The 27,880-nt window shown below is 50.6% G+C and overlaps 1 protein-coding gene across 2 annotated transcripts in view; it reads right to left on the bottom strand.

Moving 5' to 3' along the window:
* Positions 1 to 27,880, bottom strand: part of Cdi (serine/threonine kinase) — a 48,506-nt gene that overhangs the window by 18,271 nt on the left and 2,355 nt on the right. For both annotated transcript variants that reach the window (XM_076306307.1, XM_076306308.1), the window contains one exon: positions 25,707 to 27,866. In XM_076306307.1, coding sequence (XP_076162422.1) covers positions 25,707 to 27,404 — 1,698 coding nt within the window. In that variant the 5' untranslated portion in view covers positions 27,405 to 27,866. The remainder of the gene's footprint in view (positions 1 to 25,706; positions 27,867 to 27,880) is intronic.

The raw sequence follows: 27,880 nt of genomic DNA on the forward strand, positions 1-27,880 counted from the left end.
ATGACGAATACGCGCGATGCCGGCCGGGTAAACAGAGCGGCTGCAAATCGAGCGTTTCGCGCGAAAGAAAAAGAAAATACAAAGGAAAGAGAGAAAAATGAAGACCGTACCGAAGGAGAGAGAGCGAACTTAACGAGAAACCCGCTCCTCTCGAATTCTTCTCGTCGTGTAACAAGCGTCGTTTGAGAAAAAAAAAAAAAAAAAGATAGGTGTCTCCTCGCGCTTGGAACGACCTCGTCGAACGAACGACGACGTTTCGAGAGACACCTTTCCCGCGGTGTTTTAATCGAATTCATCGAACTTCTTCGCTCGCGGTGTAACGTTTCCGAGTCGTGCGGAATCACGCCGCGGATCGATATTCCCGAGGTATCGAGTTTCTTGCTCTGCACGAGGAAACACCGACTTTTTCTACCTCGAGCATCCACCGCCGTTTATCGATCACAACCTATGGGTTTTCACAAGGCATGGTTACTTAACCCCGTAACCGTGGAAGACGCTCCGTACGGTAGTGTCTTTGCCCTCGTGACGTTCCCTGCGAACATGTCCAAAATTCTTGTCCTCGTGTACAATGATCGTACGTTCGATCGCGTTTCTCTCTTCTCTTGGAAAAGTCGGACTAACTCGACACGAAACAGAGACGTATCTTCCATCTTTGTTAGCTCGTCTACGAAACACTCTACACAGGTTCTCCGTTCTCGTTTGTTAATCGTTTCGCTGATTCTCGACCTGCTGGATCGCGATTGTCCATCTCCAGGCTCGTTTTCCTATCTTCTTCCCCCGATACCGCTACTTCCTCCCTCGAAATTTCACCATTTTCCGTTCTGCTCTAGTTTCGAACGTGGCATAGGTTTCTACATTCGTCGACAAATTGCTCAACGTTTCCTCCTCGTTTGATCTATTTCCCTGGGTTGTCTCGTGGCGACTGCTCGGGTTTGTTTCCGCTCGTACCGCGCGACGATTTGCGAGCTTGCTCGGATCGAAAGGCAGTCTTTGGCCGAATCTCGCCTTTCCGCGAATTATTCTCGCAAGACGTTGCAGGTATATACGCGCTGTAGCTGTTTGCGCAACAAAGACGTTCGATGATGATAATAATAATAATAATACGGCGCGCGTTCTATTTTTCTCGAGCATTTATCCGCGAAATGCACCGAGCGAGGATAATTCTGCGCGTATGATCGTACAATGATAAACAAACCGAGGCAGCAAAGAGGTCAACGCGCTGCTGGTAACGGTATTCGCCAATTGAAATCTATATTCGAACGAAAGAAACAGATATTTGGAAAAACAAATTGCGTCGTTGGCAATTATTACCGCGTTAGTATCCGCGACACTCGTCATCGGAATTTCAACGTTACGTTCCATCGAGATTCTCGTCTCGTGCTCCTCGACGAGCGCATCGATACGTTCTTCGAGATCTCTCGATCACAATTTCTTCGATACTCTCTTCGCGATCTCTCGATGACAATTTCTCCGATACGTGCTTCGCGATCTCTCGATGACAATTTCTTCCATACGCTCCTCGTGATCCCTCAATGACAATTTCTTCCAAACACTCTTCGCGATCCCTCAATGACAATTTCTTCGATACGCTCTTCGCAATCTCGTGATGACAATTTCTTCGGTAAGCTCTTTGTGATCTCTCGACGACAATTTGTTCAATGCTCTCTTCGCGATCTTTCAATGACAATTTCTTCCAAACACTCTTTGCGATCCCTCGATGACAATTTCTTCGATACATTCTTCGCGATCTCTAGATGGCAATTTCTTCGATACTCTCTTCGTGAACTCTCGACGACAATTTTTTCCATACGCTCTTCGCGATCCCTCGACGACAATTTCTTCGATACTCTCTTCGCGATCTCTCGACGACAATTTCTCCGATACCCACTTCGCGATCCCTCGAGGAGAATTTCTTCGAACGGAATTCGCGCGAGTGGAACGACGAAATCGCGAGTCTCCGTTTCTCGCGAAGTTCCCTGTTCGCTAAATAGTCGAACAATGTCGTCGCTATCGTCGAGCAGAGGCACTCTGCTCTTCGTCGTGAACGTCTGTTCGCCCTCCGTTAAGCTGCCTACACGGTTTCCCCCGTTTTCCCTTCCCTCGTCGCGTTCGGTCCATAAACATCGCAAAGGTGACGGTGAATTTCAGCCGGGTTGGCTCCGCGAGGGACAACGCCGGAGATTACAGCTTTATTGGAACGAAGGACTCCCAACGTCAACATTGGCGTTACATTGGGGTGCGTGTACGCTAAAACCGCGTTCGTTGGCCATACAACGATAATAATCGTCGTTTTCGTGGCGCCCCGCTCGCACGGCTCCCGTCCCGAACGCCTCGAGACCGTTCATTTCCCGCGAAACAAAGAAAACCAACGCGTTTCGAACTCCTCGCGGCCATTCTACCCACCGAAAGATCGAGTTCCGAGTCGAGTTACCCGCTGGAGAAAGATCGAAAAAAATGGTTTCAACCGCGCGTTAAATTGGACCATCGTTGAGTTACCAATTAGCTCCGAAGACGAGTAAAATTAATAACCCTCGAACGAGCGCGCGACCACTGCCGAAACCCTCGTCTCGTTCCTTTCGTTAATTAGGAACGAATACCGATTCTTTCCGCATCCTTGTACCATAAATAATGTATTATGGATACATTGTACTCAAACGCGGGTGTTTGTTACAGGTCCGCGCGCGAACGTAAGTATTACGTATCGGGCCGGTAAAGCGTAAAATTCGCTCGTCGAGTAGCTCGTAAATCCATCTCGAGCGCCGATACACCACGATCGTTCGATCGGCCGGGAATTTTCGGTGAAATCGGCGCGCGGTTTCTCGGCCACCGTGGACGAACCGCGGTGTTATGGATCTCGACGTCGAACGAGTTAATTACGCGACAGCTTTGTTCGTTCGGAGAGCGGTGCCTCGAAATATCGGGGTCTTTTTGCCAACGACGAAACTATGCCAAGTAGTTTTCACCGAGCGGTTGAAAGCAGTCGCGTTCCGGGCCGAAGTTGGCTTCCGAGGTTCGCGAAAGTCGGTGCGTCGACGAGGAGGAGGAGGAGAACCACGCCGAAATAATTACTCGCGGCGATTCGTTTAAATAATTCTCGGTGTCCGGTGGTCGTTGAGCGTTCTTCGCTCGTTCGTGAGCCATTGTTACCGGACGCGCGGAGAAAGCAAGGCAAGGGTGATCGTTGTACCGCGAGCGATCAACGTACCGACCGCCATACGCACCGACCATCGTAAACGTTCGACTCCTCGAGCAACGCGAAACGAGATCCCGGTCCTACGCGCTCGCTTTCCGATTGTTCGCGCCGATTCCAACGGAAGCGGTACAAACGCTACGCTCCTTTCTCCGGCGAGTGCTCCGCCGCAAAAATTCCCGAAGGAAAGCGGGGCGTGGAAGTGTCAACGAGGCTCGTAGACCGCGCGGCCAATTTCTCGCGCCTCGAGAGTCGCTCGGTACGAACAGCGGACGCGAGATACCTTTTCTAGCCGGATCCTCCGCGTTTCGAACAACGAAGGAAACTCGAACGCGCCTTTTACTCGCCTCGCTCCTTCAACCAGACGACTTTTAGTTTTACTTATCATCGATTTTCCTCCAACCGCCACTTTTATTTACCCGTTACGACCGAAACTCGTAACGCGACTACTTCTATCGCGCAACTTTCCTTCAACGGGAGCTAATGAAAAAGTTTCGCGACTGCTCCAACCCGTTGAATGGATCTCTGTACGTTGAAGCAAAATTCGGTCTCGGTTAGGGATGGACTTCTTTAACCCTTTGCAATCGAGGCTTGTTTGATATCTGAAACCGACGCCTCGAGAGAATTCTTTAAGTCGTAAAATGGAACATTTTTATATACTTCGCATACAACTGTACAAAAATGTAATATTTAAATTCCAATTTGAATTCCAAACCACCAAGTTTTCCCGGATGGAAAATAGTACGTTGAATTAGGTGGCGAGCGAGGATCTCCTCTCGAGTACAAGGGTTAACCGTTTGCACTCGAGGCTTCTTTGCTACCAGAAACCGACGCCTCGAGAAAATTCTTTAAGTGGTAAAACGAATCTCAAATGGAACATTTTTGTATACTTCGTATACACGCGTTTACACTCTACAAAAATCTACTAAATTTCAATTTGAATTCTAAACCACCAAGTTGTTTATCGAAAATAGTACACTGAATCAGGTGGCGATCGAGGATCTCCTCTCGAGTCCAAAGGGTTAACATACGAGAACGATACCAAAAAAAGACGAACGTTTCGCAAAGTTGACGGAGAAGAGCGATTCTACGATCGACGAATTATCCATATTGCATCGATTGGGTGTACCTAGCAACATTGAGTGCGTATAATTGGGATTAGTTCGCACAGTTGCGAGTCGAGAGTCTAACGTCGTGGCGTAGCTCGTAGCGGTTCACCTTTATCGCGCGGCACTTAAATCCTGCCCCGGTGGTTTACGACCGGTCTTTAATTTGGGAATTTAAATCTGGGCGTTGATATTGCGCAAGCTTCGCGGGGGAAAAATTTGCAACGCCTCGATAAATTCGAGAAAAGAGGGCCGATATCGCCGTTAATCGTGGCTCGCGTTACCCTTTCGATAACGCATTGAACGCGTTAATTGGTACCTTATGAATTCTTTGTAAAAATACGTGCAATGTCTCGAATGGATGTTCGTCTCCGTTTTATTGTCAGAAAAATACTCTGATCTCGTGTATTTTACATTTTTGTACGACTCGATTCAAACTACAAGTTTATTCTTAGACGTCCCACTGTTTTCACTCGTCCTTTTCGAAATACGAAATATTCTTCTTGTTTGAAAAGAGCAGCTCCTCGTTTCGTTCTCTCCACTACGAGTAACTCTTTCACGACCCCCTCTCTTACTCTCTCGTGCAACATTATTACGTCGCCTCGTTTCTAGTTAAATCGAGTTAAGCCGTAACACAGCTTTGCCGAACCTTGCCCACTCACCGTGTCATAACCGTTGTTTTGTATATTGTTACGGTGCGATGAAGGCGTTGGATAAAAACGGTTCGAGTACCGATACAATTTTTTCTCCTGGTATTGTATAATCGGTAGGTTATTAATCGTGCAGTGTTTACTCCGTAACCGTAATAAATACGTAGAATACGATGCAAACGGAGTAAGTTCGCGGAACGCGTTCGTTCGGTTCACCGAGCCCCGGGACAGAGGTAAAACGAGCCCGACGATTAAAAGCGATGGGCCAATTAGGGTGTGGTCGAACGTGTTGGAGATTTTGTAGATTCAAAGGCTTCCGGAAAGAGGCGGCGTCTAAAAGGGTACCGTCCAACTGAACCGATTTCCATTAGCGCGACGGCTTTGTCGGGGAGCAAGAGCGAGGTCGGCGAGAGTCTTCTTTGATGCATCGACTCGATGAAAAAAAAAGAAAAAAGAAAAAGAAAAAAAAAATACGAAAGAAAGAAGAAATCCTCTTGGACGAGTTCGCGCCGAACGCGCTAATTTGTTCGACCGATTCGATAAGACCCGCGACACGATCGTCGCCGACCGTCCGACCGGATAAGAGCGGAATTATAAATTCACGAAGGCAATTAAGGTCGACGAGCCAATTAAAGGGCAAACACACGCTTCGCGTGCATAGTTTTATTCAAAGCGGCGGCTCGTAAAGCGAGATACCGGCAAAGGTCAACTGCGTCTATTTGTAACTGCAGTCGAGTACTCGCGGATGAGAAATGAACGATACGGCGCGCGTTATTTTTACAAAGTCTTAATCGCTCGGATTATCGGGCAAATTAAAAATAATTCCGACGCGCGAGCGACCACGATCGCGCTTCGTCGTCGATGCCTTTTTCTTCTCCTTTTTTTTTCCTTTCTGGTACCGTTTCGACCGATAGTAAACGAGACGGAGAAAAGGGAAGCAAGGGAACCGTAAGAAATCTCGAACGACGCGCGAAAACAATCGAACGGTCGTTTATCGTCCGGAAGTATCTCGGAACGGATAACGATCCGTCAAGGTACGGACTGCGCAAACATCGAACCGTGTAACGAAGAAAATCCCAGGTGCTCGAGAGTTAGCGCTCGTTCGGGGGAAACGGAGCCATAATTAAAGTCCACGCGGCAATTAAAACCGCGCGCGCGCACGGAGGGGACCTTTGAAAGTTCAAAGTTTACGCAGCGGCGCGTGCAACGTGCTTTCAGCAAAAGTCAATTGCGAGCGAGGTGCGTTCGCGCGAGCGGAGCTCTCCTCCTCCTCCTCCTCCTCCTCCTCCTCCACCACCTCCTCCTCCGCTTAACGAGAGGTTCGCTGCACCGCGACTATTTCTGCATCGCGATATTTTTATAACGTTCACCGCGCTCTCGATTATTCTCTACGGCCGATTTCGTCCGTTTACGGGCTACAGGGTTCGGTGGAAACGCGCGCGCTCGCGAACAAGCTTTCGACAATTGATTCCTCTCGTCGCCTTGAACTTACCTAGAAAATTGCGCAACGATCTCTTGCGCAACCGTCGCTCGAAATAATTGGATCGCGTTTCTGGACAATTTCGCAAAACGATCGCAAATTTCCGCGCGTTACGTACACCGCGATGTTTACCCGCTCCGTTTCGAGATTTACGGGGACGTTCGTGTAAGTAACCGAACGAAGTCGATATCAACGGTGGAAACTATTTCGCAGATTCGAGTATCCCGTGTATCGACTCGCGAGGAGACCCTAGAGCTGCGCTACGGCTGATTTTCGCCGATATTTGGCGAGACGGATCCAACGAGGTCGAGCGACCACGTTCTACGGAACGTTTCGTTCGCGACGAACCAGATCGCGTTAAATGTGAACGAAAGTCGAAAAGACTCGAGACCTCTCCCGCTTCGCGAGACCAGGTGTCCGAGTACGCTCCCTCGGTACGCTTTCCAGCGAGGAGATTCAACTTCCAGGTTTTCGTACCTCGAATCTCGATCCATCCGGAAGATTTTCACCGGAACGAAACGTTCCGTAGAACGATCGTCTCTTGGAGCATCGAAAATTGCCGGTAGCGGTGAAAGATCGATTCGAAAAGGCCGGTTGAAAAATTCTCGAAGACGTCTCGCGCGAAACGTCTTACGAAATACGCGCGAAGATCACCGAGAGGAGTCGGTCGGTTCCGCTCGATTCGTAGAAAGCAGCGATTCTATTAAAAGCGATTTACCAATTAAGAGCGTGCCTCGAAGGCCGTGCCTTGAAAGGCTTTACAAGTTCAGAGTTTTTTCACGATGACGCGCTCAGCGAAAGTTCAAGCCGTGGAAAGAACGAACCGCGTGGAAATCGCAAAATCGGACGAGGCTCGCTCGCTCGCTCGCTCGCTCGCGGCACAATTTACCGAGGTTTCGAGCTGCCGAGCGGTATCGAGAGCTCGTTCCGAGGCAAATCAAAGGAAATGACGCGCAATATTTCAGGACGGCGGCACCGAGCAGCGAGAATTTCTCTGACGACCGATCCCGAGACACCGCGATAAACTTCTTTCTCGCCTCGCGCTACCCGTACTTTCTCCGCGGCAGTTTCTATATTAATATTTTTCGATCACTTTTTCGCAAAAAAGTTTCACCTCGGAACGTCGATCCCCTTTCGCCCGTGCACCAGGAGCTCGATCCACGCCGGCGAGTTTGTCGTCTTTTCGCCGAACGAATCACCGAGGTATTTTAATCGACTCGGTTCGACGGATCGTTCGCTACTCCGTTTTACCGGACTTTCGAGAGGATTGCTCGGTGAAATTGCGCATTTGTCGCATACCGTAAGGTTTCTTAAATCCGACGCGCTCGCGGCCTTTGTCCGTTAGGAGGTATACCCGGTTCGGAGACCTAAATATCGAGCAACGTTTGCCATTTTCCTAACGGCGATGCCCATCGAACGTAATTTCGAGCTCTGGGTTTGTTTTCGTTGAGTCGAACGGATAGAATTTTCTAGCGAACGGATAATCGATTGGTCCGAGCACCGGATCGTTGCTCGCGGCGTGTACAAAAAGAGGCTAAGTTCATTTCGCGACTCGTATCCGGAACAAACGAATCGAAACGATTCGTAATTCGCGTAAACATCGATCGGTGGAAATACGAGAGTAAAGGAAGACGAGGATAGGAAAATGACAGCGTACGAAAATGAATAGGTCAACCGAGAGGGGGGACGAGGTGGCTCCTCTTTGCTCGTCGTTGACCACGCAGGGGGCTGTTGCGGCAGAATCGACCCACTTACCCGTAGCCTGTTTTTGAACAATCGTCGCGAGGATTATTCGCGTGCCGTGAACGGGAAACAACGCGGCTCGGTCAGGTACCGAGGCTCGTCCCCGAAGAGTTAATCGGCTCGGGAAGCCGCGAAAACGGGGCACGATTTGGCAACGGCAATTAAGTATTTATAGTCGAGCTTAAGCATCTGCGTCGCGTTATGATTTAGCGTACCACCGGTACCTGCCCACCTAGTATAATTAACTCGTCGCGGTATCCTTTTTTCCAGCCCGGTTCGACCTAACGGATAAAAGAAGACGGAGAACGCACGCGCGCGCGCGCGCCCGCGCGTAATTACCCGACACGGTGGCTACTAATTGCGACCGTAAGGAAAGTTCACCGTAACGTCAACATCGTTAAAGGAATTGCCCCGACCGCGAACCGTTGGACTCGCCTAGCAGGCCGATATCGTTGGAATTTCGATCCTCTCGAAATTTCTCAATTCACCGTAAACCGCGAAGCGAACGAGATTAACTCGTTTTCTCGCTCGATCTCTCCCGATACGCGCGGACCGTTTTCGCTTTTACGCGTTAACGTTCGCGGAACACGCTCGAAATTCGCGCAAGCTGAGAAGCACCCGACCGGTTCCTCGAGACGACTTTGTACACGCTTGCGGTGAAACCGGGCAGGCGCGCGCTTTGGCCCGCGATTCGCCCGACGAACGTTCGTTTCGGAGCCCGGAACGTTCGCTTTTTCGCTCGAACGGTTCACTTCCAACGAACAAATGTCAGCAAAGCGTACGTTCCCTTTTCGAAGTCGAAATTCCGGTCTTACGCTCGCGATCGAAAGTCGCCCGATGAAAATCCCGTCTCGACGATCCAGAGAAACCAGGGGGACGCGTTTAATTGTTTCGCGATTGATACGAAACGCGTACCAGGTTCTCGGTGCGAGAGGGGTTCGAGAAATCTCGAGGTTCGAGCAATGGCGGCGATCAATGAAGATTTCTCCGACGATCGATCGTGGAACGCGACGATGGATTTATTTTCTCGCTCGCGCTTTCCTCGGCTCCGCGCGCGAAGAAACGCGAACGCGCTCGATCAAACGGCCCGTAGTCGTTAACACACTTCCGTCGGGAACTTTAACTTTTCAACGGAGCCATTGTCGCGCGCGGAATCCCCGCAGCCGCGAGAGAGCGATCGAAAACGGTAATACGCGGCACGGTTCTCGCCGAGACGAACTTTGCGATCGAACTTTCCTGCGATGCGTTTTCTTTCACCGTTTCCAACAGATTTCGCTCACTTTCCGCGAAAACGCTCCGTTTCGAACGATTCCGTGCGCGATGATTCCGCGTTCGACGAGACTGGGGTTCAAACTCGCTCGTACTCGCGTTCGTTCGCGATCCGTCGCGTTAAATACGGCGCAAGCTCTCGCGCGGATCGTAAGATCGAAGATTCGATCGATTTTTCACATGTCGAGTCGCGAAACGCGTTACCACTACGCTAAAAGGAAAATTCGCGACGTTTGTCCCGTCTGACCCTGTTTGCAAGTTAGAATTTTTACGTTGCACCGGAGCGGTCGAAACTGCATTGTTCGCGAGGAAACTAATTTCACGGGACGCGCGAAAGTGTTTACAATCGACGAGGCCGCAAGCGTCGATTACGGTTCGGTTTACAAAGAAAAATATCGACTTAGATACATAATTTGAATACCAGCGTACTATAAATCTCACGATTTACGAACAAAGATACGCTTGGAACGACAACGTTTCAAGTAACGAACCCAGTCGCAAGTTTCCATCCCGAACGCGATAAACTCGAGCAACGGTGAGGACGCGGCTCGTTGAAAAAGGAGAACGCCCGGAAGTACGTGCGAAATCATCCCCGCGTAAATGTTCTACCCACTTTCGGGAGCTATTGTTAGTTCGTTCGCGAACGACCTTTCGCAAGAAACAGTGATCGTTCGCGAAGATCGTTACCGACGACCAAACCGAAACGAGACGAACAATTACCTGCGATACTTTGCGACGTAACGATTTCTTTCTAATTTTTTTTTTCATCACACGAGTGATTCGAAGCGTCGATCCTCCGAACGTTCAGAAGGATCGTTGCGCACCGTTCCGATCGCAAGGTGTACATCCGAGCCGATACGATTCGAATCGGTGATCCGCGGCAACGATCGTTGCGAAACTATTAACTAATCCCGGTGTATCGTTAACCGAATCGATTCGATGTTACGATCTCGGTCGTTTTGTGGGGCAACGAGAAGACATTCCGTCACTTTCCAATTCCTCGCGGTTACCTTGCTCGAGCGAGTCTAGAATCCGGCGATCCCGCGCATCGAGCGAACCACCACCTCCTCCTTCCTCCTCCTCCTCCACCTCCGACTCGACTTGTTCCAGCTGCGATCGCGGCGATCGTTCGAACGGGAACGCGAAGAAACTCCGTCACTTTCGAAATGTACACCGTGTTCACAATTAAGCCAGCCGCGGCTCCGTGAACTTCCGCCGGTTTCCGCGGGATCCCCGTGGAAAGAGAGAGGATTCTCGATCGCGTTCGAATCGGGAATGAGCGAACCGCGGAACGGGCGACCGGTTACGAGGAGCCGGGCCCGTGTATCTCGTGCCGCGGTTAATGAATCGGTCGTACAACGAAAATGAGCGAGGAACGAGGAGCCCGTAACAGAGGCTCATTAGAGAGTGTTCGTACTCCATGGCCAACGCGGCGTGACCGGCTTTCTCGTCTGCTTCGAGCATTCTTATTTCGCCGGAGGAAGGAAATGCTCGCGGCGGACGAACTTCTTGAGTCACAGGCAAGGTCGTCGTCGTCGTCGTCTTCGTCTTCGTCGTGGTCCACGTCGTCGTTTCTATACCAGTGGAGAGAACTCGCGAGAGATCGGTCGTTCGTTCCCCCGGCCTTACGAAGGTCCTCGCGAGACCGCCACGCGACCAACGCGAACAAATCTCGCTGAATCGCGTATACCTGCTCGAGTCGGCTCGGTACGACTCCGATAACCTACAATCACGTGTCTATGTTTTTGTACAGTACGCGTATCGTGATGCGTTAGATACCGGTTTGTGTATATATATATATATATTTTTTTTAAACTGTCCGCAAACGCGATACACTTTCGTAGATGTTAAGGGTCGCGCCGGCCTCGAAGAGACTCGAGCTGTCGCGAATAAAAATAAAAATTATAAATAGTGAGTCGGGTGTACCGCGGGGCCGTAATTCGACGCGTAATTCCGTACGAGCGCGCGTTGATTCGAAAATTAGAATTTTCGAGAGAGAAAGGATTCCATCGTTGGAAATATTATTCGCGATATTTCGAAACTTGCTACCGAGCCGTGTGCGCGAAAGTGCAAATAATTTCGAAGCAACGCGCAAAAATGATCAAAGAGGTGGTAACATCGTTTGCAAGTGTTTTTGCGAAATTTCGCGCCGCGGGTAAAATCTCGGTAGATCGAACCCGCGTTATTTGCTTTGGAAATTCTTTCTTCTATTTAAATCCCTCCCGATACTTTATTCTCTTCCGTGGTGCGCACTCGCGCGCGAGTACGAACACCTCGTGGTGCGACCAGATCCGATGTTTCTTTTCACAATTTCAAACAAACACGGTTCTTTTTCTTATCTTCCCCCTGAAAAAAACCGTATTTGATGCTTCGATCGAAAGGTAAATCTATATCGGAGAATAACCGCTGAATTATTTCCGCGAGGATCCAGGAGACCGCGAAAGGGATCCGGTTGGGGAATCTCGACGCGGAACGTCGGTGTGCACTCTGGTGTACCGAGTTTCGGGGCTGATAATTATTTCAAAGCGAAGGGTTAATTGGAATCCTTTGAGAAAATCCTGTCGAGCGTGGCTCGAAGGATGCTCGAGCCTCGAGGAAGCGGATCCTGGCGGTAGGAGTCGTATCGCAACCACCGGAGATCCTCGTCGAGAGGGTAACCAGTTGACGCAACGTTAACGCAACATCCGAGAGTAGCTCGAAAATCCTTCCTATTCGCGCGAGTTGATCGCAGGGAGCGGGAAATCGGAGAGACGCGTGTCAAAATGTCTCGAAAATTCGCTCGATGGAACAAACGAGGGTCGTGTTCGCGAAAGGTCGTCCGAGCAACGAAATATTTCTGTTCTACGTTGACACGTGACCACGGTGTGCGTTGTCGCGGTTCCTCGCGCTGTTTGCGCTTCGACGATATTATTTTTAGAACGAACCACTCGCTTTTCTTCGATCCCAGAGCGAACGGTATCATCGGACACAGTTCGATACACGGATACGAGGTTTGCTTAATTGGCGCGCGAGTTACGCGGCAATTATATCACGGAGCGTATTAATATCGTAAGGCGCGTCGTTAAGATCGATTAGCGTAACGTCGCACGCGTTGTTAATTACGTGGAGCGGGCCGCGGTTTAAACGCGCGGCAAACGATACTACTTTACGAGGCAGCTTTAACGCGCTGCCCTGAAACCGATTTAACGCGGCCGACGCCGTTTTCTTTCTCTACCGAGACGGCGATCGAAACCGTTTCGACTCGTTTCCTTCGATGCGATCAATGTCCTTGGTGGAACGAGAACGGAGGGATCTCGTTCGAACGCCGATAGTCTCTTCTTCTTTTCTTTTCTTTTCTTTTCTTTTTCTTTTCGCCGGTTATCGACGCAAAAGTCGAAAGCATCGTTTCGTTTCGCTGGTATCTAATTCGTTGAACGCGTTCGGTCGTACGACGCGTTGTAAAATACACCGTTGCGTATCGCGCGATGACACGATTACGCTATCTCTGGTACAACTCAATGTAATAGAGCCGCCTTGAAATACGAGTTACGCGTCGAAGAATAAGACACTCCGACCGTTGTGTACGGGAGTTCCCTGTAAATTATTACAGCTGCGACTCCGCAACTGTAACAGGTGTTTACGGTAAGGTGATTCGAACGTAACCGAGGATATTCTCCTATTTGCCGTTAACGCCGGATCGGTCCGTTGCATCCTACGAGATGACCGAGTTGAAGAAATTCTCCGACGTGGACTCGAGGCGCTCACTGTACGAGCACGTCACCGTAAACACCGCTCCGACTCGTGGAAAATCTTTATCGATATTTACTGCAAGAAGTATCTTAATTTCGTAATTTCGTAAAGTACGATAAAAAAAAAAAATTCCTGCTCGATCGTCGGAGCGATACCGCTCGAGTCGAGACTGTCCCGATTCACTCGAACAGCTCGTTGGACCGTGAACTCGTGAACGTGCTCGTCGATCGCGGCGAATCGCGGTTCGCGAATTGTACGAATCACGAACGATGGATTCCAGGAATCGAGCGCATCGATGGAGAATTTACGACACAGTCCGCGTCGAAGAGCGAAGCAACGCTCGTTGATTGTACGCTTTCGAGTCTCCTCGTTCGTACTTTACTTGTATCTTCTTCGCGAAGGAGTCGGTTCATCTTTCGGGGACAAACGAAGAATCGATTTAAAAAATGGTTCATCATCGACCGCGAATCGCGCTACATCGAACGAGCACAGTGACACGAGCGAACGTGCTAGGTGTTCACGGTCTAAAACGAGTCTAACGAGGCTAGCCGATTCTGTTCAGAGACGAGGATAATTCCTAACCGGATAAAAGTTTCGTACAACGAACGAGAAACGAACAATTTATTAGCGAAACGTACAACTCGAATCACGGTATGCTCCAAAACGAACGAATGAGAATCGAACCGTCGAACGAATCGAATCAACGCTCGTTTTGTACGTGGTATTTCGTTCATATACGGTTCCTTCTCTCTGGAAAATCTACCGAGAGCGAATTCTTCAATTTCGAAGAAACTCAGCCGTGAATTAAAATCCCCGTGGTCGCCGCGCGCGAGCTTACGATGCGTCGATTGCTATTGAGAGCGGTACGGCTGAACTGTCCCTCGGAGAAAGTTGGCTGATATTTTCCAACTCGTACCCAAGTCCTTGAGAAACGCAACAAACCTATAAACGCGGTCGATCTTAAAAATAGCGTTGTCTCGGACGAACGTGAGTCCAGCTATGCAAAGTTGACGCGAACGTCGACTTCTCTTCGACGCAAACTCGCGATGCGCGTTATTTCAATTCGAAGGGTAAACCGTCGCTGCTGGAGACTCTTTCGGGGACCATCCTGGCGGAAGAATCGCGAAAACGACGAAACACGATCGATACTGTCCCTGGTATTTCCATAACGCGATCCCGAGTATCTCGAACGTTGCGATACACTTTCGGAGCCTTTAAATCCGTCGCGGGACACTCGACGACGCAATTAGCCGCCCGGACGACAATAGCCGGCCAATTAAGTTTTCGCTTACACTCGGTAAATATTTCGCTCGCGGATGTATAGAAACGAGGCTCTCGAAGGCTCTCGTCGTCGAGAATTCGATCGATAACAACGAAGGGTAAAATACAAAGCGCCACGATGTCCGAGGAATCTCGGATACGGTTCGCGGCAAGTAGGGTACGCTATTCCGGTTAACTCGGAAACGGAAGCGTACGCGTTAATTCGGTGCAAGACTCGCCTCTGCATTCCTCGATGGTATCTCGATGGACGAGACCGAGCACGAAATAGGGACTGGGCGCGAAACGAGCCCGTTGGATCGGGGAGTAATTTCTTCGAAACGTATCGTTTCGAAAGAGCGCAGCGAGATTTGAGATCGATCTTAGAGAGTAGATGATGATCGCGAGGAGGTGATAATTGGTTCAACACGTTGATAATTCATCGATTGGAGCGACAGCTTCCTCTGGAAACTGAATTTTCCTCTGAGAATCTCGCAACGCGAACGGTCCGATTACACGTTCGTTAGCGCGGTAAACGTGTTCGAGGAAAGAAAAAAATGGAGACCAGGCGGTGAAGAAACAACGATGAAAATCAGGCGGAAACGAAAGGGCCGTTTCTTCGTCGCGAAGAGGTCCGCGGTGAAACGACCTTATTTTCGATACCGTGCTCGGTTTCCGCGCTGCGCCGCGTTATTGGTGACGCGGGCTGTCATCGAGCGTGTCGTTACCGATAATTTACCGCGTTTTCACCGACCGACCGACCGCTCCGCGACCATATCCGCGAGCGTAAACGCAGGAATCACCGTCGCGATAATAATTGCGTTTCACGGCGACCCGATGCGCTCGCGAGGACGTGATTTATACCGATAATTCAACGCGCGGGAACACGGGAGGGGAGGAAAGTGTACGGTTCCCTCGATGTCTTTGTCCCAGATTCGTCCTTCTCTTATCAAAAGAGAACCAATCGACCGTCCGACATTCTCGACGAGCGATTTCGAACCAGCGAATTAACTATCGTTCGAACGCGTACTTTTTCCCGCCGTTTTCCCTTCGACGAAAATTGTGAGACTCTCGGTCGATCGAAATGGCTCGATAAAGTTTCTTGGAAATCGGAAAGGTTCGGGGGATTGTTCCTCGATGAACATTCCAGCGAACGAGGCCGTGTAATTACCCGCGTTACGTAAAATTCCGATAAGCTTCGCGGGGAGAGCGAGGAGCCTCGTTTCGGCCAATTTCGCTCGTATTTTCGCCTGGACGGAATTAGAAACAAGGAAAGCACCGCGGGAACTGTACGAGAGAGGCCAGCCACGTGCGCAGCGATTTGCACAATGTAACGCGTTACGAAAACACCTGCGGGCCCGTTAAATTCGAGGAGCGCGCGGCGGCGGCGACCTCGAGCCGCGAAAACCGACCGCGAAGAAAGTGGTAGAACCGTGCTGAGGAATCCTTCCACGAGATTTCTCGAACCAAGATCGTTAGGATTCTTCGCTCTCGAATGAGAAACGCTGCTGCCAATCACGATCTTGATAAATATCGATAATCCTCGGCCTCGATCCGCACCGATAAATTATATTTCACGCGTACCGCTAATAAGCCAGGTTCAAAGTGCATTCAACCCGTAAATAATCGCCGCGCGGAGATCGAGCGGACCTTCGTTGGTGTACTTTGTTTTTATTTTATTCGTTCAACGGCTCGGTTTCGTCGTAAAAAAATATACGAGACTGGCACGAACGAGATTCGACCACGACCACGACGAGCACGTATTTTTTACAACCCAATTTTAATTCACGTGCCGATACCCGGTACAGATTGGCTACTTTTTACACCGGTTACGCGGCAAAGGCGAGGGAAAAGAGATATTTTATCGCGATTAAAAAGCAAGAACAAATCGATCGGGCGGTATTTATGTGACAAATATTGGCGCGCCTACTTAATGGATAAAATATATAAGAATGTAAACCGTCTACGATAGTGTTGCGCGGATGGATCATGAAAGTATCGGAACGCTCGCTATCGGGAAGTTGAACGAGCGGAATATGTAAATTAATTCAAAGATGTAACGCGATATACGATCGTGGAAGGAATAAATTTAAATTAAACGACAGCTTTAACGAACAACCGTAGATACGATATCCTTTGATTTTTGGGTCGTCTTTGGAAGCATCTACATTTAGAATTCACCGAGGAAGAAAGTGGACATTATCGAAACGTTGAGCAGCGCGTTAAGTGGACGGTGAATCGAGAATTTAAAGGATATCGTCGATGCGGAGTGTATCGTTGCTATTTAAGTACTACCGATCGGTACGAAGCCAATCTGTCGGCTTACGGTACATTTGCTCCAAACGCGTGCAAAGAATGTTCCTTTTTATCAAAAATTGCACAGCTAACCGTACTCTCGTGTACGACAATGCAAGTTCGTAAACGCAGCTGGCGAAATCCAGCTCGTAGAGCGCGTTCGAACATTCGTCGAGATAAGAACGATTTCGTTTCAAGGAGATACTTTTCGCAAAATATCGAAACGTTGTTCCGAGCATCCAAGGACGCTAGAACTTCGTAACGCGAGCGATTATTTTCGAATCGAAAATTTTCACTATACCGTTAGACCGAATACTATTGTTTTGACGAATAACGAGGGAAAAAAAGTCAAAGAGTCGTTCGGTCGAGTAGAGTTCGATCGTTGATTCCAGGCCGATAACACCAAACGTGTCAAACGAACGAAAACAGTTACGTCGTGTACGATTCTGGTTAACACGGATACGCGAATCGACTCTAATCGGTGTAATTAACGTTTCGAGATTTCAGTAACGCAACGAACGTATTTACCTCGATCCATCAAACATCGTTCTCGAATAGGAAGGATCATCACCGGTTACGTCAGACTCGTCTGTTATCATCTACGTTACTGTTTCTCCAAATGTCTTTGTTTTTCTTTCTTTCTTTCTTTTTCTTTTTTTTTTTCTTTTTTTTTTATTACCGCGTAATCGCCAGCTGTGTTACAGATACGGTCATCGACGACCTTCGTCTACGCGCAACGTTCGAAGAAAGAAAAAGGGAAGTGTGTCGCGCGCCTTATCGGAAACAGAAAGTCGCGAGTTCGTTTGCTCGGTTCGCGAACCTACTTTCGGTGTACCCGTTGGTTAAAATTCATCCTTTTCTTGGATCGTCCCGTGCTTTCCAATAGTCGTTACTAAAGATCGCGTGTACAGATTCCTGGAAACTCTTGTCGGAAAAATCGAACGAAACGCGTTCACTCTCAGCAACGCTCCGTTTGTAACACGTGCAAAGAAACCGATCTCGAATTTACCACGGGATCGAGTCGCGTCGACGTAACGACTTTTAATCGAGGCCCGTACTTGTGCCAAATCATTAACGCCGGGGACCGTGTTCGGGGTAATTTGAAAATGTCGCGATACGAAACGAGTTTCGCAATGGTCGTTCGCAGCGTGCTTCCGTGGAATCATGCGACACGCAACAACAACGGTCTCACCGATTCCCCTTATCTCTCCGTGTAAACGGTGATTCAACGGCCAAACGCGAAGACTCGATTATATAAAAATGATCGCGGACACATCCTCTCTCGATACGCCGGGCGTCGATTGTCACGAACGGGTGTGCGAGTTTCGTCGAAGAAACGTAGAGTTTGGTCGTCGCGGCTACGGGGGAGAGCGATCCTCGAGCCGGCGGTTTGGTTCGAAATTTCGGATTCATCGCGCGGGAGACCGCGAGGGACAAGGATCGAAGTCGAACGAGAGTCGCAAAAGTAGATCCGGCGCGTCTTTCCGTTTCTCTTCCCCGGTTGGTTGTCGCGGGGGCTCTTTTTCCTTTTTCTTTGGCCGCGTAGCCTCGGTTTTGTCGTTGAATTTCGGAGAGTCACCGCCTGGATCTCGATCGCGAGATCCACGATACCGCGGGACGGACGGAACCACGAGAGGATTCGAACGCGTACCTTTCCTCGCGAACACGATCGTTTCTTTCGTCGTAAGGAACGAAGAACAACGATGGTCTCTCGATGTTCTTATCGCGACGATTCGTGGGAACGGTGCAGGGTTCGTCTCCCGATTGCATCCACGTTGCACTTGCGAACGTTAAAACGGAAGAATGTGGGAAGAACAAACGGGAAATTGGTTCCGCGCGTTTATCTCCGGATTTCGTCGTTCGAAAACAAGGGGACTCGATTCGCGAGTAGGTTGTATACGCCCCGATGAGGATACTCGAGAAAGAAGAAGATACCACACGGAGGATGAGCTCACCGATTTCCTCGCGTTTATCGTATCGGAAGAGTAAGATTACATTTTTTTTCTACGTCGAAAAGCGTTAGCGATACGATTATTATAAATAAGAACCGCGTCGGGCCACTGTAAATATTTGTATCGACGTTAATAGCCGCTACGGAGAACAAATGAATGAAACCCAACACGAACGAACGTTCCCAGATTCGTTCCGCGCGCATTCATCGATTCGTAAACAACGAGTCACGACGAGGATAAAATTACGACGCACCCAATTCACTTGCTTATATTATACGCTGAATAATAGCGTTCCAGAGAGAGAGAGAGTGGAAGAAATTACGATATCGGGAACGACTTCGATTCCCCGGCGTTATCGTATCGAAACGATACGATACAATTGAATTTGTCCCGATTCGGAGTCCTTGACAATAATATCGTTAATTATTGTACAACGAACCGTCGTAAATATTTGTACAGTCGACGAGGTTCCCTCTGTACTCGATGCGACTCTAAACGCAGATAATAATGAAAAAGCACGTTGCCGGTATAACTTATCTTTACCTAGAAGGAAAACACGCCAGAAATGCGTCGGAAGAACGCGAAGGCTGAACGAGGATAAAATTCCCCGGCGAGAGGGAGAGAGAGAGAAAGAGAGAGAGCTCGAGGCAGAAAATATGTCGTGATTTATCGTCACGATGAAGCCGCATCATCGTCAGGACACGAACACGACGTAATTATGATTAACGACTCGGTTGTTCGCGAAGGACAAGAGGACGAGTTCCCTGTTACAGTTCCTTCTTTTACATTTCGCCGAGTTACCTGAAACGCCTCTCTCTTCCTCCTCTAACTTTCTTCTTCTCATCTTTTTCCTTCTTTTCTCTTTCGCGTGGAAAAAAAAGAAGAAGAAAAAAAAAATCGATCTTTCAACCTGTCCCCGCGTACACGTCGCGCCATTAATTCCGGACCGCTGATCGATTTCGAGAGCAGGGAGAGATCATCATCGACGTTGGTACGCGTCGAGCCCGAGGATCGTTCTCGAGGACCGTTTGGCGCTTTTATTAATCGCGACACCCGCCACGAGCAGTGAATCGACGATTACCGCGGCGGCGCTTGACATTATTCCAAATAGCGCGATTTCGTAATCGCCTTTACCAGGCGGATTCAGCGACTCGAGCGGTCTCGTTTGTCGCGACAAATATCTACCTGTCTACCTATCTACCTACCTACCCACCTACCCACCTATCGCGCGCGTTCCGTCGATTCACCGTGGCAGAACAGTTTTCCGTGCGTCGTTCCTCTCGATCGGAAAATTCGAAGCAATTTTCCCGCGCAAAGCCGCGTACCGAGCGGATAACTCGCAAACGGTCGCGATGGGAATAGACCCTGGACGGCCTTGAACCATCCAAGGATTTTAATCCGCTCGCAGTGCTCGTTAGCGACACTCGGTGTCTTTTCTATTATCGATCGTACTCGTGGTCTCGCGATAGGTCTCGGTAATGCGTTATAAATATTTTATTTCGAGCTAACGGTGTCGCGACGAGGAACGATAACAGCTGCCCGTGAAAATTGCGCCGAGTATCGCACGTTCGATGCAACGAAAATTCATCGACCCGGAAAAGAATACTTTTATAGCCCCCCCGAGCGATAAAAATAAAATAAGAAACCTCCCTTCGACGAGCCCCGATCGCGGTAAACAACAGGGACGCGTTTTCCTGTTTATTTTGGAAACCGACCGAATGCAAATATGGAAATACGGGAACGAGAACGTTTTCGCTCCGTGGACGGAAAGAGTGCAGCGACAACGATCGTTCGATTTCAATGTCGATCCACCGAAAACCAGTTTCCAGCTGGAGGCACAACGGCGATTACGACGATTGATAACGTGTCTCGGGAGCCTGGAATTCCAAAGGAATTGCCACGACGCGGCGTACGCGCGCAACAATGTGTGCACAGCTGATTTGTTCAACGACGAGTCTTCGAACACGGGAACCAACCGTCTTCCGTTCGGGTTGGCAATGGATACGGTCGAGAAGATGAATTCTTCGGACGAATATCGAGGGAGGGGACCGTTTGCCAAAATGCCAGCTAGATTTCGCACCGGTGCCAAGAATCCATCCGCGGTACCAAATTCGGAGACCGAATCGACCCTGGTGTCTATCCCGTGGTTGGCGATTTTTGCAATTTCTTCGATCGACTTTCGTGACTTTCACCTCGCGCGGCCGGAACTTTCGCGCAAATTGACTCGCATCGGTTCTCCGGTAATGACATTCCAAGGACGCGACCTCGAGCAACATCGTTAACTCTCCGAGGAAAAGTACGATTGTCGATCGTTCCTCGATTTATTGGCATACTCTCGGCAACGACCGGACGATCCTCGTCGTAGAGATCACCACCGGGGCTATTTACATTATTTAATTGCACTTCGAACGGGGAAAGCTGAGATCGATCTCGGATAATGCGTAACGAAAGTGTGACGTCAAGAACGGACGGGGACACGTTTCGGAGACGGTGATCGACCATCTTCGAGGGAACGAATATTTACGAATATTGCGTACTCGCGAACGTGCAACACTCGGAGATGTTCGGTTGCCAATTTTTTTCCGCCACCGATTCGATCAACAGGTTAACGAGATCTCCCGGGATTCCGTTCCAATTCTCTCGTAAACATTGGAATAATTTTGGATCTTTGGACGAGCACGTACGCCTTCGAATTCCACGGTGCGCGGCTCGGTCGGCAAGCTTACGAACGGCTCGAGATTGAACCGTCGATTGCGAGACGATCGATCGAAGAGAGCTCGTAGCTATTTCGATGGAAAACAATGCCCGGAGCGATTCGGATAGGCGACGTTTCGTCTCGATTCGTGCGACAATAAACGGTGCTTTGGAAGCTTCGCGATACGAGTGTTCGCCTCGGAGAAACGATTCGCGAAAAAAGCTCCGCGCGCACCGGTTCGAGCCATTGGCGACAACTTTCATCGTCCGGATCGGACGTTAATTGAAAATCGTAAACGACGATAAACGACGATGCTCGAAGGAACGTTCACGAAGGGTGTTTGCGTTTCCGTCGATATTCTACGAAAGAAACGGCGCGCGAAAACGAACGAAAGAATCGTTCATGGCCAAGGTCGTTAACGATAATTACCGTCGTACCGATTATACGGTAATCGAAAATGGTATTCTCGGCAGGAAGCGTTCACGGCGGGGGAACAATAGCGACGGACTAAAGAAATTGTTCGCGGTTCGAAACGGTGTAAAAGTTCGATCGAGAAATCGCGAACGCGATAACGAACAAGGCAATGGAATTGGGTGCAGTTCGGTTCGCGCGGGAGACATTGACCTAGGCACGAATCGCGAGAGCGATAGCCAGCAACGATAGAGGAACAGAACTGGGCGCAGTTCGAGAGCGTGGAAGAGTTTGACCTACGGCACAAATCGCGAGGTTCCTCCACAGCGCCGGAGAACGCTCGGGTGGGTTTATTTTTAAACGGAACGCTCGCGATACGTCGGAGGAATCACCGTCGTCGCTACGGGCCGTACTCAATTTCCTGTTGACCTATTTATATCGTAGCCAACCGACGCGAAACAACGCTCTTCTCGTCAAGGTTCTCGGGTCGGTTCGATCGGGCACCGATGACACCGATGCCGACCGATCTCCTACCCCCGAGGCCGGACGATAAACCCCGGGAAATTACAAACTCGCCCGCAGCACCTACGAAGAAACTGGATCGACTTTCCGCTCGCGTACACGACCGAGACGATCCGCACCACGTGCCTACCCTCGAACACCGCCGACGATTTTTATCCACCGCGGAAAAGAGGACCGGGGGACGAGAAACGACGCGGCCCCGCCGATCCACGGATAAGGAGACCGGTGGTTAAGAAACACGGGGAACCAAGGAATGCGCAACAGAGGAAGCGGTTGCGGAGTAGAAGGAAATTCTGACTCGTAGCATCCTTCGCGGGACGACATCGTAGCTACCGTCTTCCAACACCGTGCAAGGAGAAACCTACCTCTGCGCCGCGGTTCGCGAGCGTTACGCATTTCTACGGAACAACACTTTTCCGTAACGCACGCGTCGCGACGATTCTACTCGACGATTGGACCAACTCCGACAACACCGACGTACCGCACGCGCTCGCGCGGGTAATATTGTTCAGCGAACGGCCAAGAAACGAAGAAAATAATACCGACGGACCGTCTATCGGCGGTTCGATCTTTGCGCGAGTTACGCTCGAATTCTTTCTCGAGGCATCGATCTCTATGATAAGAATATCGAGGCGGTGCGCGCGCGGCTAATCGTCGTCTCGTCGCGGTCGTCGTGGTCGTCGTGGTTCGTCGTTCTCCTCGCGATCGTTCTTTTACGATGGTTCCCGCGTTCCCGAGATACCGCGTCGGGCTAATTAAGCGATGCAGTGTTCCACCGTGCGTAAAACGTTTCGTGCAATCTGTCGCGAACTCCCCGAGAGATATTTACGCGTTGCATCTATTTATACAAATACGCAAAGTGCGTATCCACTCGACGGCTACCAACCCGTAAAAACTCGACGAGCTACGGCCAGCCCTGACCAACATAGATCCAAGGAGACCGAGAGGACGATGTTTCTCTACGAATCGTGACAACGAGAGCCTCGGAACAAGGAAGAACGCGATTTACGCAAATCTGCTACACAATTCCGCGTAGCCGTTACGTCGCGATGCGAAACGTTGAGAGGTAGGTTGTTGTCGCAACTACGATTTCGTAGGACGCGCACAGCCTTGAAAATTACCCTCGAGAAGAATCGTGTTTCGCGACGAGAAACACAATCTACGACCTCTCGGCGATTTATCGCAACTTGTACCGCAATTTCGAACGAAACCAAGTTTCATTGACCGATTCCGGGCGACGAGTGAAGGGAACAATACGGCACGGCGCCCGGTACCTGGGAAACGTGGCCGTACGCGTTGCTGCGGCGCGAGGAAAAGTGGACGATATCGTTGCACGTTTGGGTGAACGAACTTTTCCTGCATTGGATGCGAGACGACGAGCGGTGGCTGCGAAACGAGATCGAGCGACTGTTCCGAGATGCAAGGATCGGTTACGAACGAGTTGCGTTTCAACGGTTTCGAAGAACGCGCGAAAAGATCGATTAAAAAGGAACCGCGTTCCTAGATCGGTGAATCGTTCGTCCCGTTCTTTTTCAACGGAAAACAACGAGGCGCCCGTATCGTTAACACCGGGTTTGAAGAAACGACGGGACTAGGAAAGAACTATCCTTATCGCGAATCATCTCTGCCGATTCTCGGAATTTTTTGTAACTCGACTCTCTCGCTCGCGTTTCTCGTTGAACGCTACTCCGACAAGCCCGGTCTGTAAAAAACGGCTCAGCTTCCTAGACGAGCTGCTTTCTATCGCTCCGTAGCGCGACGATCGAAATTCTGATCCACATTTTCGAGCACTCGGACGCGAATAATCGGGATCGGGGAACGCGTTCGCGAACGAAACGGAGAGAAATTCGTTCGGCCCGCGGCACGGGGATCCTCGAGGGAAGAAAAAAGAGAGACGTTTTTTGCTCGTTACCGACGAGTAATCACGCGATTACCGGGCGAATTAATTTTACGCGAACGCGAACCGAGTACGCGCTCGAGAATCGTGGCCACGCATTCGTATCTAATCTACGCCGATGCTAATCTACGGACGAGATAACGCTCACCGGCGTTGCGAAACGAGCGACTAACATGCGCGATACATAATGTATTTAAAAAAGAAACACCGAACACGGCACCGTATCGAGGAGAAAACTATTTCCCATTGTCGCGGCGATTCCACCGACCGTTCGCCTATTCTAATTGCGAATTCCTAAAGACGGGGGACGAGGTGCCTGCCGCCGGCAGGTGTACACGCGCCTTCGGAATAAAACATACAACGTTTTCGTTACGAAACGCGGCTGTTACCCACCGATCATGGAAATACCTGGAAACGCTCGTCCGCGATTCTTTTCCTTTTCCTATTTCGCGGAACGCCCGTTCAAGTCCAAGTTCCAGCTCGATGTTCGAACCCAAGGTCTTTTCCCAGACCGCGTAACGCGCCGGGTACCACCGGCATCGATCTTATCGTTTCTTTTTATTTAAAGTTATTCGTTGTTGAAATTGTACAGGTTGCTCGGCCAGTTCCGCGTTAACAGGTTCCCCGCGATACAATCGTAATCGAATACAACGATTACACCCAATGGGAAGTGTATCGGTGACCGCGCGTGGGTTGCGCGGTTCGATTTACCAAACGAAATTCCAAGAATATACGCACGCGAGGATATCGAAAACGCTCCGGTCCAAGCTTCGGTTGTTCCGTTCACCGAGACGAACAACCGAGAATCGTTTATTAAATGCAGCGACGACACGTTTCGCGCGTCCCCGGTTCACATTGTTGCACCTTCGCGCGCGTTTAAGCGTTGAATCTCGTTCGCGATTGCTCGCGCTGCGACGCGCGTTGCGCGCTCACTTCGCGATAACCGTAACGGTCGTTGCGAGTTACACAGCCCGGATCGACTGGAAACGTTTAAATATGTTTGCTCGCGATTGCACGAAAAAATTGTTTGCCGCAAAGTAAAACCGTTCGTAGAGAACAAGGTGGCGAGAGGAACAGGTTACCCGGTATCGACTCGACCGATTTACCGCGAGCACGAAAATTTCGTTGCAACAATAGTTGCCCTTCCCTAGGAAAGTACCGAAGGTACCGATGGAAGAAAAATGTTCCCCACCGTGACCCGATATTTTCTTCTTCTAGATTTCCAGGTCGCCGATACACTTTTTTAAATATTCCACGTACGAAAGGCGATCGAAAGACGCGTAGCAACGGGACAGTGTCTACGTTTGGCGTACGCCGAGTTGAGTATCGTTCCATCGTTGAGGACTGGAACCGTTTTCTAAATTCCGAACGAACGAGTTCTCGTCCCGGTTCAACGATGGAATATTTACGCAGAAACGAGAGCGAGAGAGAACTTCGTTGACGCGAAATACCAGCGATATCGGTGATCCTCGCGCGGTAACTCGGATAATAATTAAACGATGGATCCTACCTTAAAGACTTCCGAGAAGAATCCAGCCCCGATCTTCTCCATGTGGAAGTCGTCCAGTCGGTTCAACGAGGCGACCGCGTGCCTCAACGCCTGGCAGGAAGCGCCTGTCCTCCTTTTCGAGCCGGTATCCTGATAGGTATCGCCAGGACACACGTTCAGGTTGCAGATATTGCTTTCCATTTCGGTCGGTCGCCATGGATCGCGGCACTTCTCCCGATCCCTGTAACTCCTGGGCGACGACAACTGGAGCTCCGTAGGTAGGTCTTGCGGCAAACAGGAAACGCAGCTCTGCTGCAACGCGTCGCCGTTGGTCTTCGTCCAGTCCTTGGACGGCGTGGACGTGGCAAAATCACCTCTGCAGGTACGCTCGCAGCTTCCAGCTGGAACACCGGAGGAGTCCACGACGTCCTTGTCGGTGCCCGAACGTATCGGGAAATCCCCGACGGTGGTGGTTGTGGTGGTGGTGGTGGTGGTGGTGGTGTCGATTGGCTCGTCGCTCGAATCCGCGGCTGGTCGATTCTTGGCGCGGGAACCGGGATGTCCCGGTTCGGTAGACCTCGTGGAAGATTTCATCGCGGAGGGAACAACGACCGTCTGCGCGGTGTTTCGGGAACCGGGCTTACCAGCGGGTAAATGTTCACGGTCTTTACCCGCGTGAAACTCGCGATTCGGGGCAACGTGCTTCTTCGCGAGCTTCGAGGATTCCCTCGAGCCGGGCTCGACGTTCAAGCTGCTCAGACTGGTGGAACAGAGTACTCGTTGCGATTTCACGGTGCCCGAGGCAGCCTTCGCGAAGCTGGGGCAATTGGGGTTGGAGGAGCATTTGTGGATGGCGGTGGTGGAGTTGGTCGCGAGGGTCGACTTGCCCGCGAGGTTTCTTCCGTGGTTGGAAGAACTCTCCTTGCCCGACGAGTACTTGGAAGAGTTCTTCGCCGCGGAGGAGGACGACGAGGAGGAAGAGGAGGAAGAGGAGGAGGAGGGGGAGGAGCCGGTGGTCTCGGTCCTGCAGGGTCTGCTCACCTCGAGGAACGCGACCGACGAGCCACCGGTTACGGAATCGAGGGCTCCTACCCCCGAGTTGCTCGAGTCTTTCACCCTCCAGGACTTTGACTTCTCGTCGTTGAATGTTTGCTCGGAGAGCAACGAGTTCGCGCTCTCCTTCGACCTGCGAGACTTCTTATCGTCGATCGTGGGACCCTCGTTCACCGTGCAGCACGTTTCCTTGTTTCTTCTGAGCTTCGATTTGTCTTCGACCAGGGAAGAGATCTCGGCGACCCCCGCGACAACGTTGCAACAATTCTCCTTCGATCTCCAAGCCTTCGACTTGTCCTCCGTGACCGTCGGGGACTCGGCGAGAGGACAGCATCCTTCCTTGAGTCGTTTGGCTTTCGACTTCTCCTCGACGATGGACGGTGCGTCGACGACGATGGAAGAGTTCGAGGCCTCCTTCGAACGCCAGAGTTTCGTCGGTTTGGCGTCCTCGGTGCCCGTCGAGGGGGCTTCGGAGACCACGGGTACCGTGTAACCGTCCTTCGGCCTCCAGGGTTTCGATTTCTCCTCCGCTACCGTGCCGGTTGTCTCCTCGGTGGAGAAACAGGGTAGACACGCGGCCCCGGTCGGTCTGGCGCAGGACTTCGCGGACGAGCCACCGCTGGTAGGAGGGCCCGGTGTGTTCGACGGTGGCACCTTGCCGAACATTTTCACCGTTATTGCGAGAAGATTGAGCAGCTTGTACAGGGACGGAAGAACGTCGCCTCTGCGTCCTGCATCACACGGATCGTCGTCGGTCTTGTCGTTGGACGTGAGGATCGCGGCGATGGTGGCGCCTGCTCGTTCTAAACGAACGATGCTCGAGCGGGAAGACTTCCAACGCGACGAGCCACGTCCACGAAGCGGTACCGGTAGCTCGGCATCTCAGGATCGGGGTTCTCGCTTAGACGGAGGTGTCTACGCTCGCGTTTGGCAGTGGGATCGCGCGCTCCGTAATCACAGTCGACTAGGGCATGGTCCTAGCAGGGGAGGACGCAGTGCGGCAAGCGGTCGGCATCGACGAACGCGAGTACCACATGGAACATCCGCAACGAGCAAACTTGGCACATCTCTCTCCTCTTCGAGCGCCCTCGAAACACGGGAGAAGACTTTGGCTTTCCTGGAAGAAAACTGCGTACAACGCA

Source organism: Ptiloglossa arizonensis, chromosome 3 (assembly GCF_051014685.1).
Source record: "Ptiloglossa arizonensis isolate GNS036 chromosome 3, iyPtiAriz1_principal, whole genome shotgun sequence".
Lineage (NCBI taxonomy): Eukaryota > Metazoa > Arthropoda > Insecta > Hymenoptera > Colletidae > Ptiloglossa > Ptiloglossa arizonensis.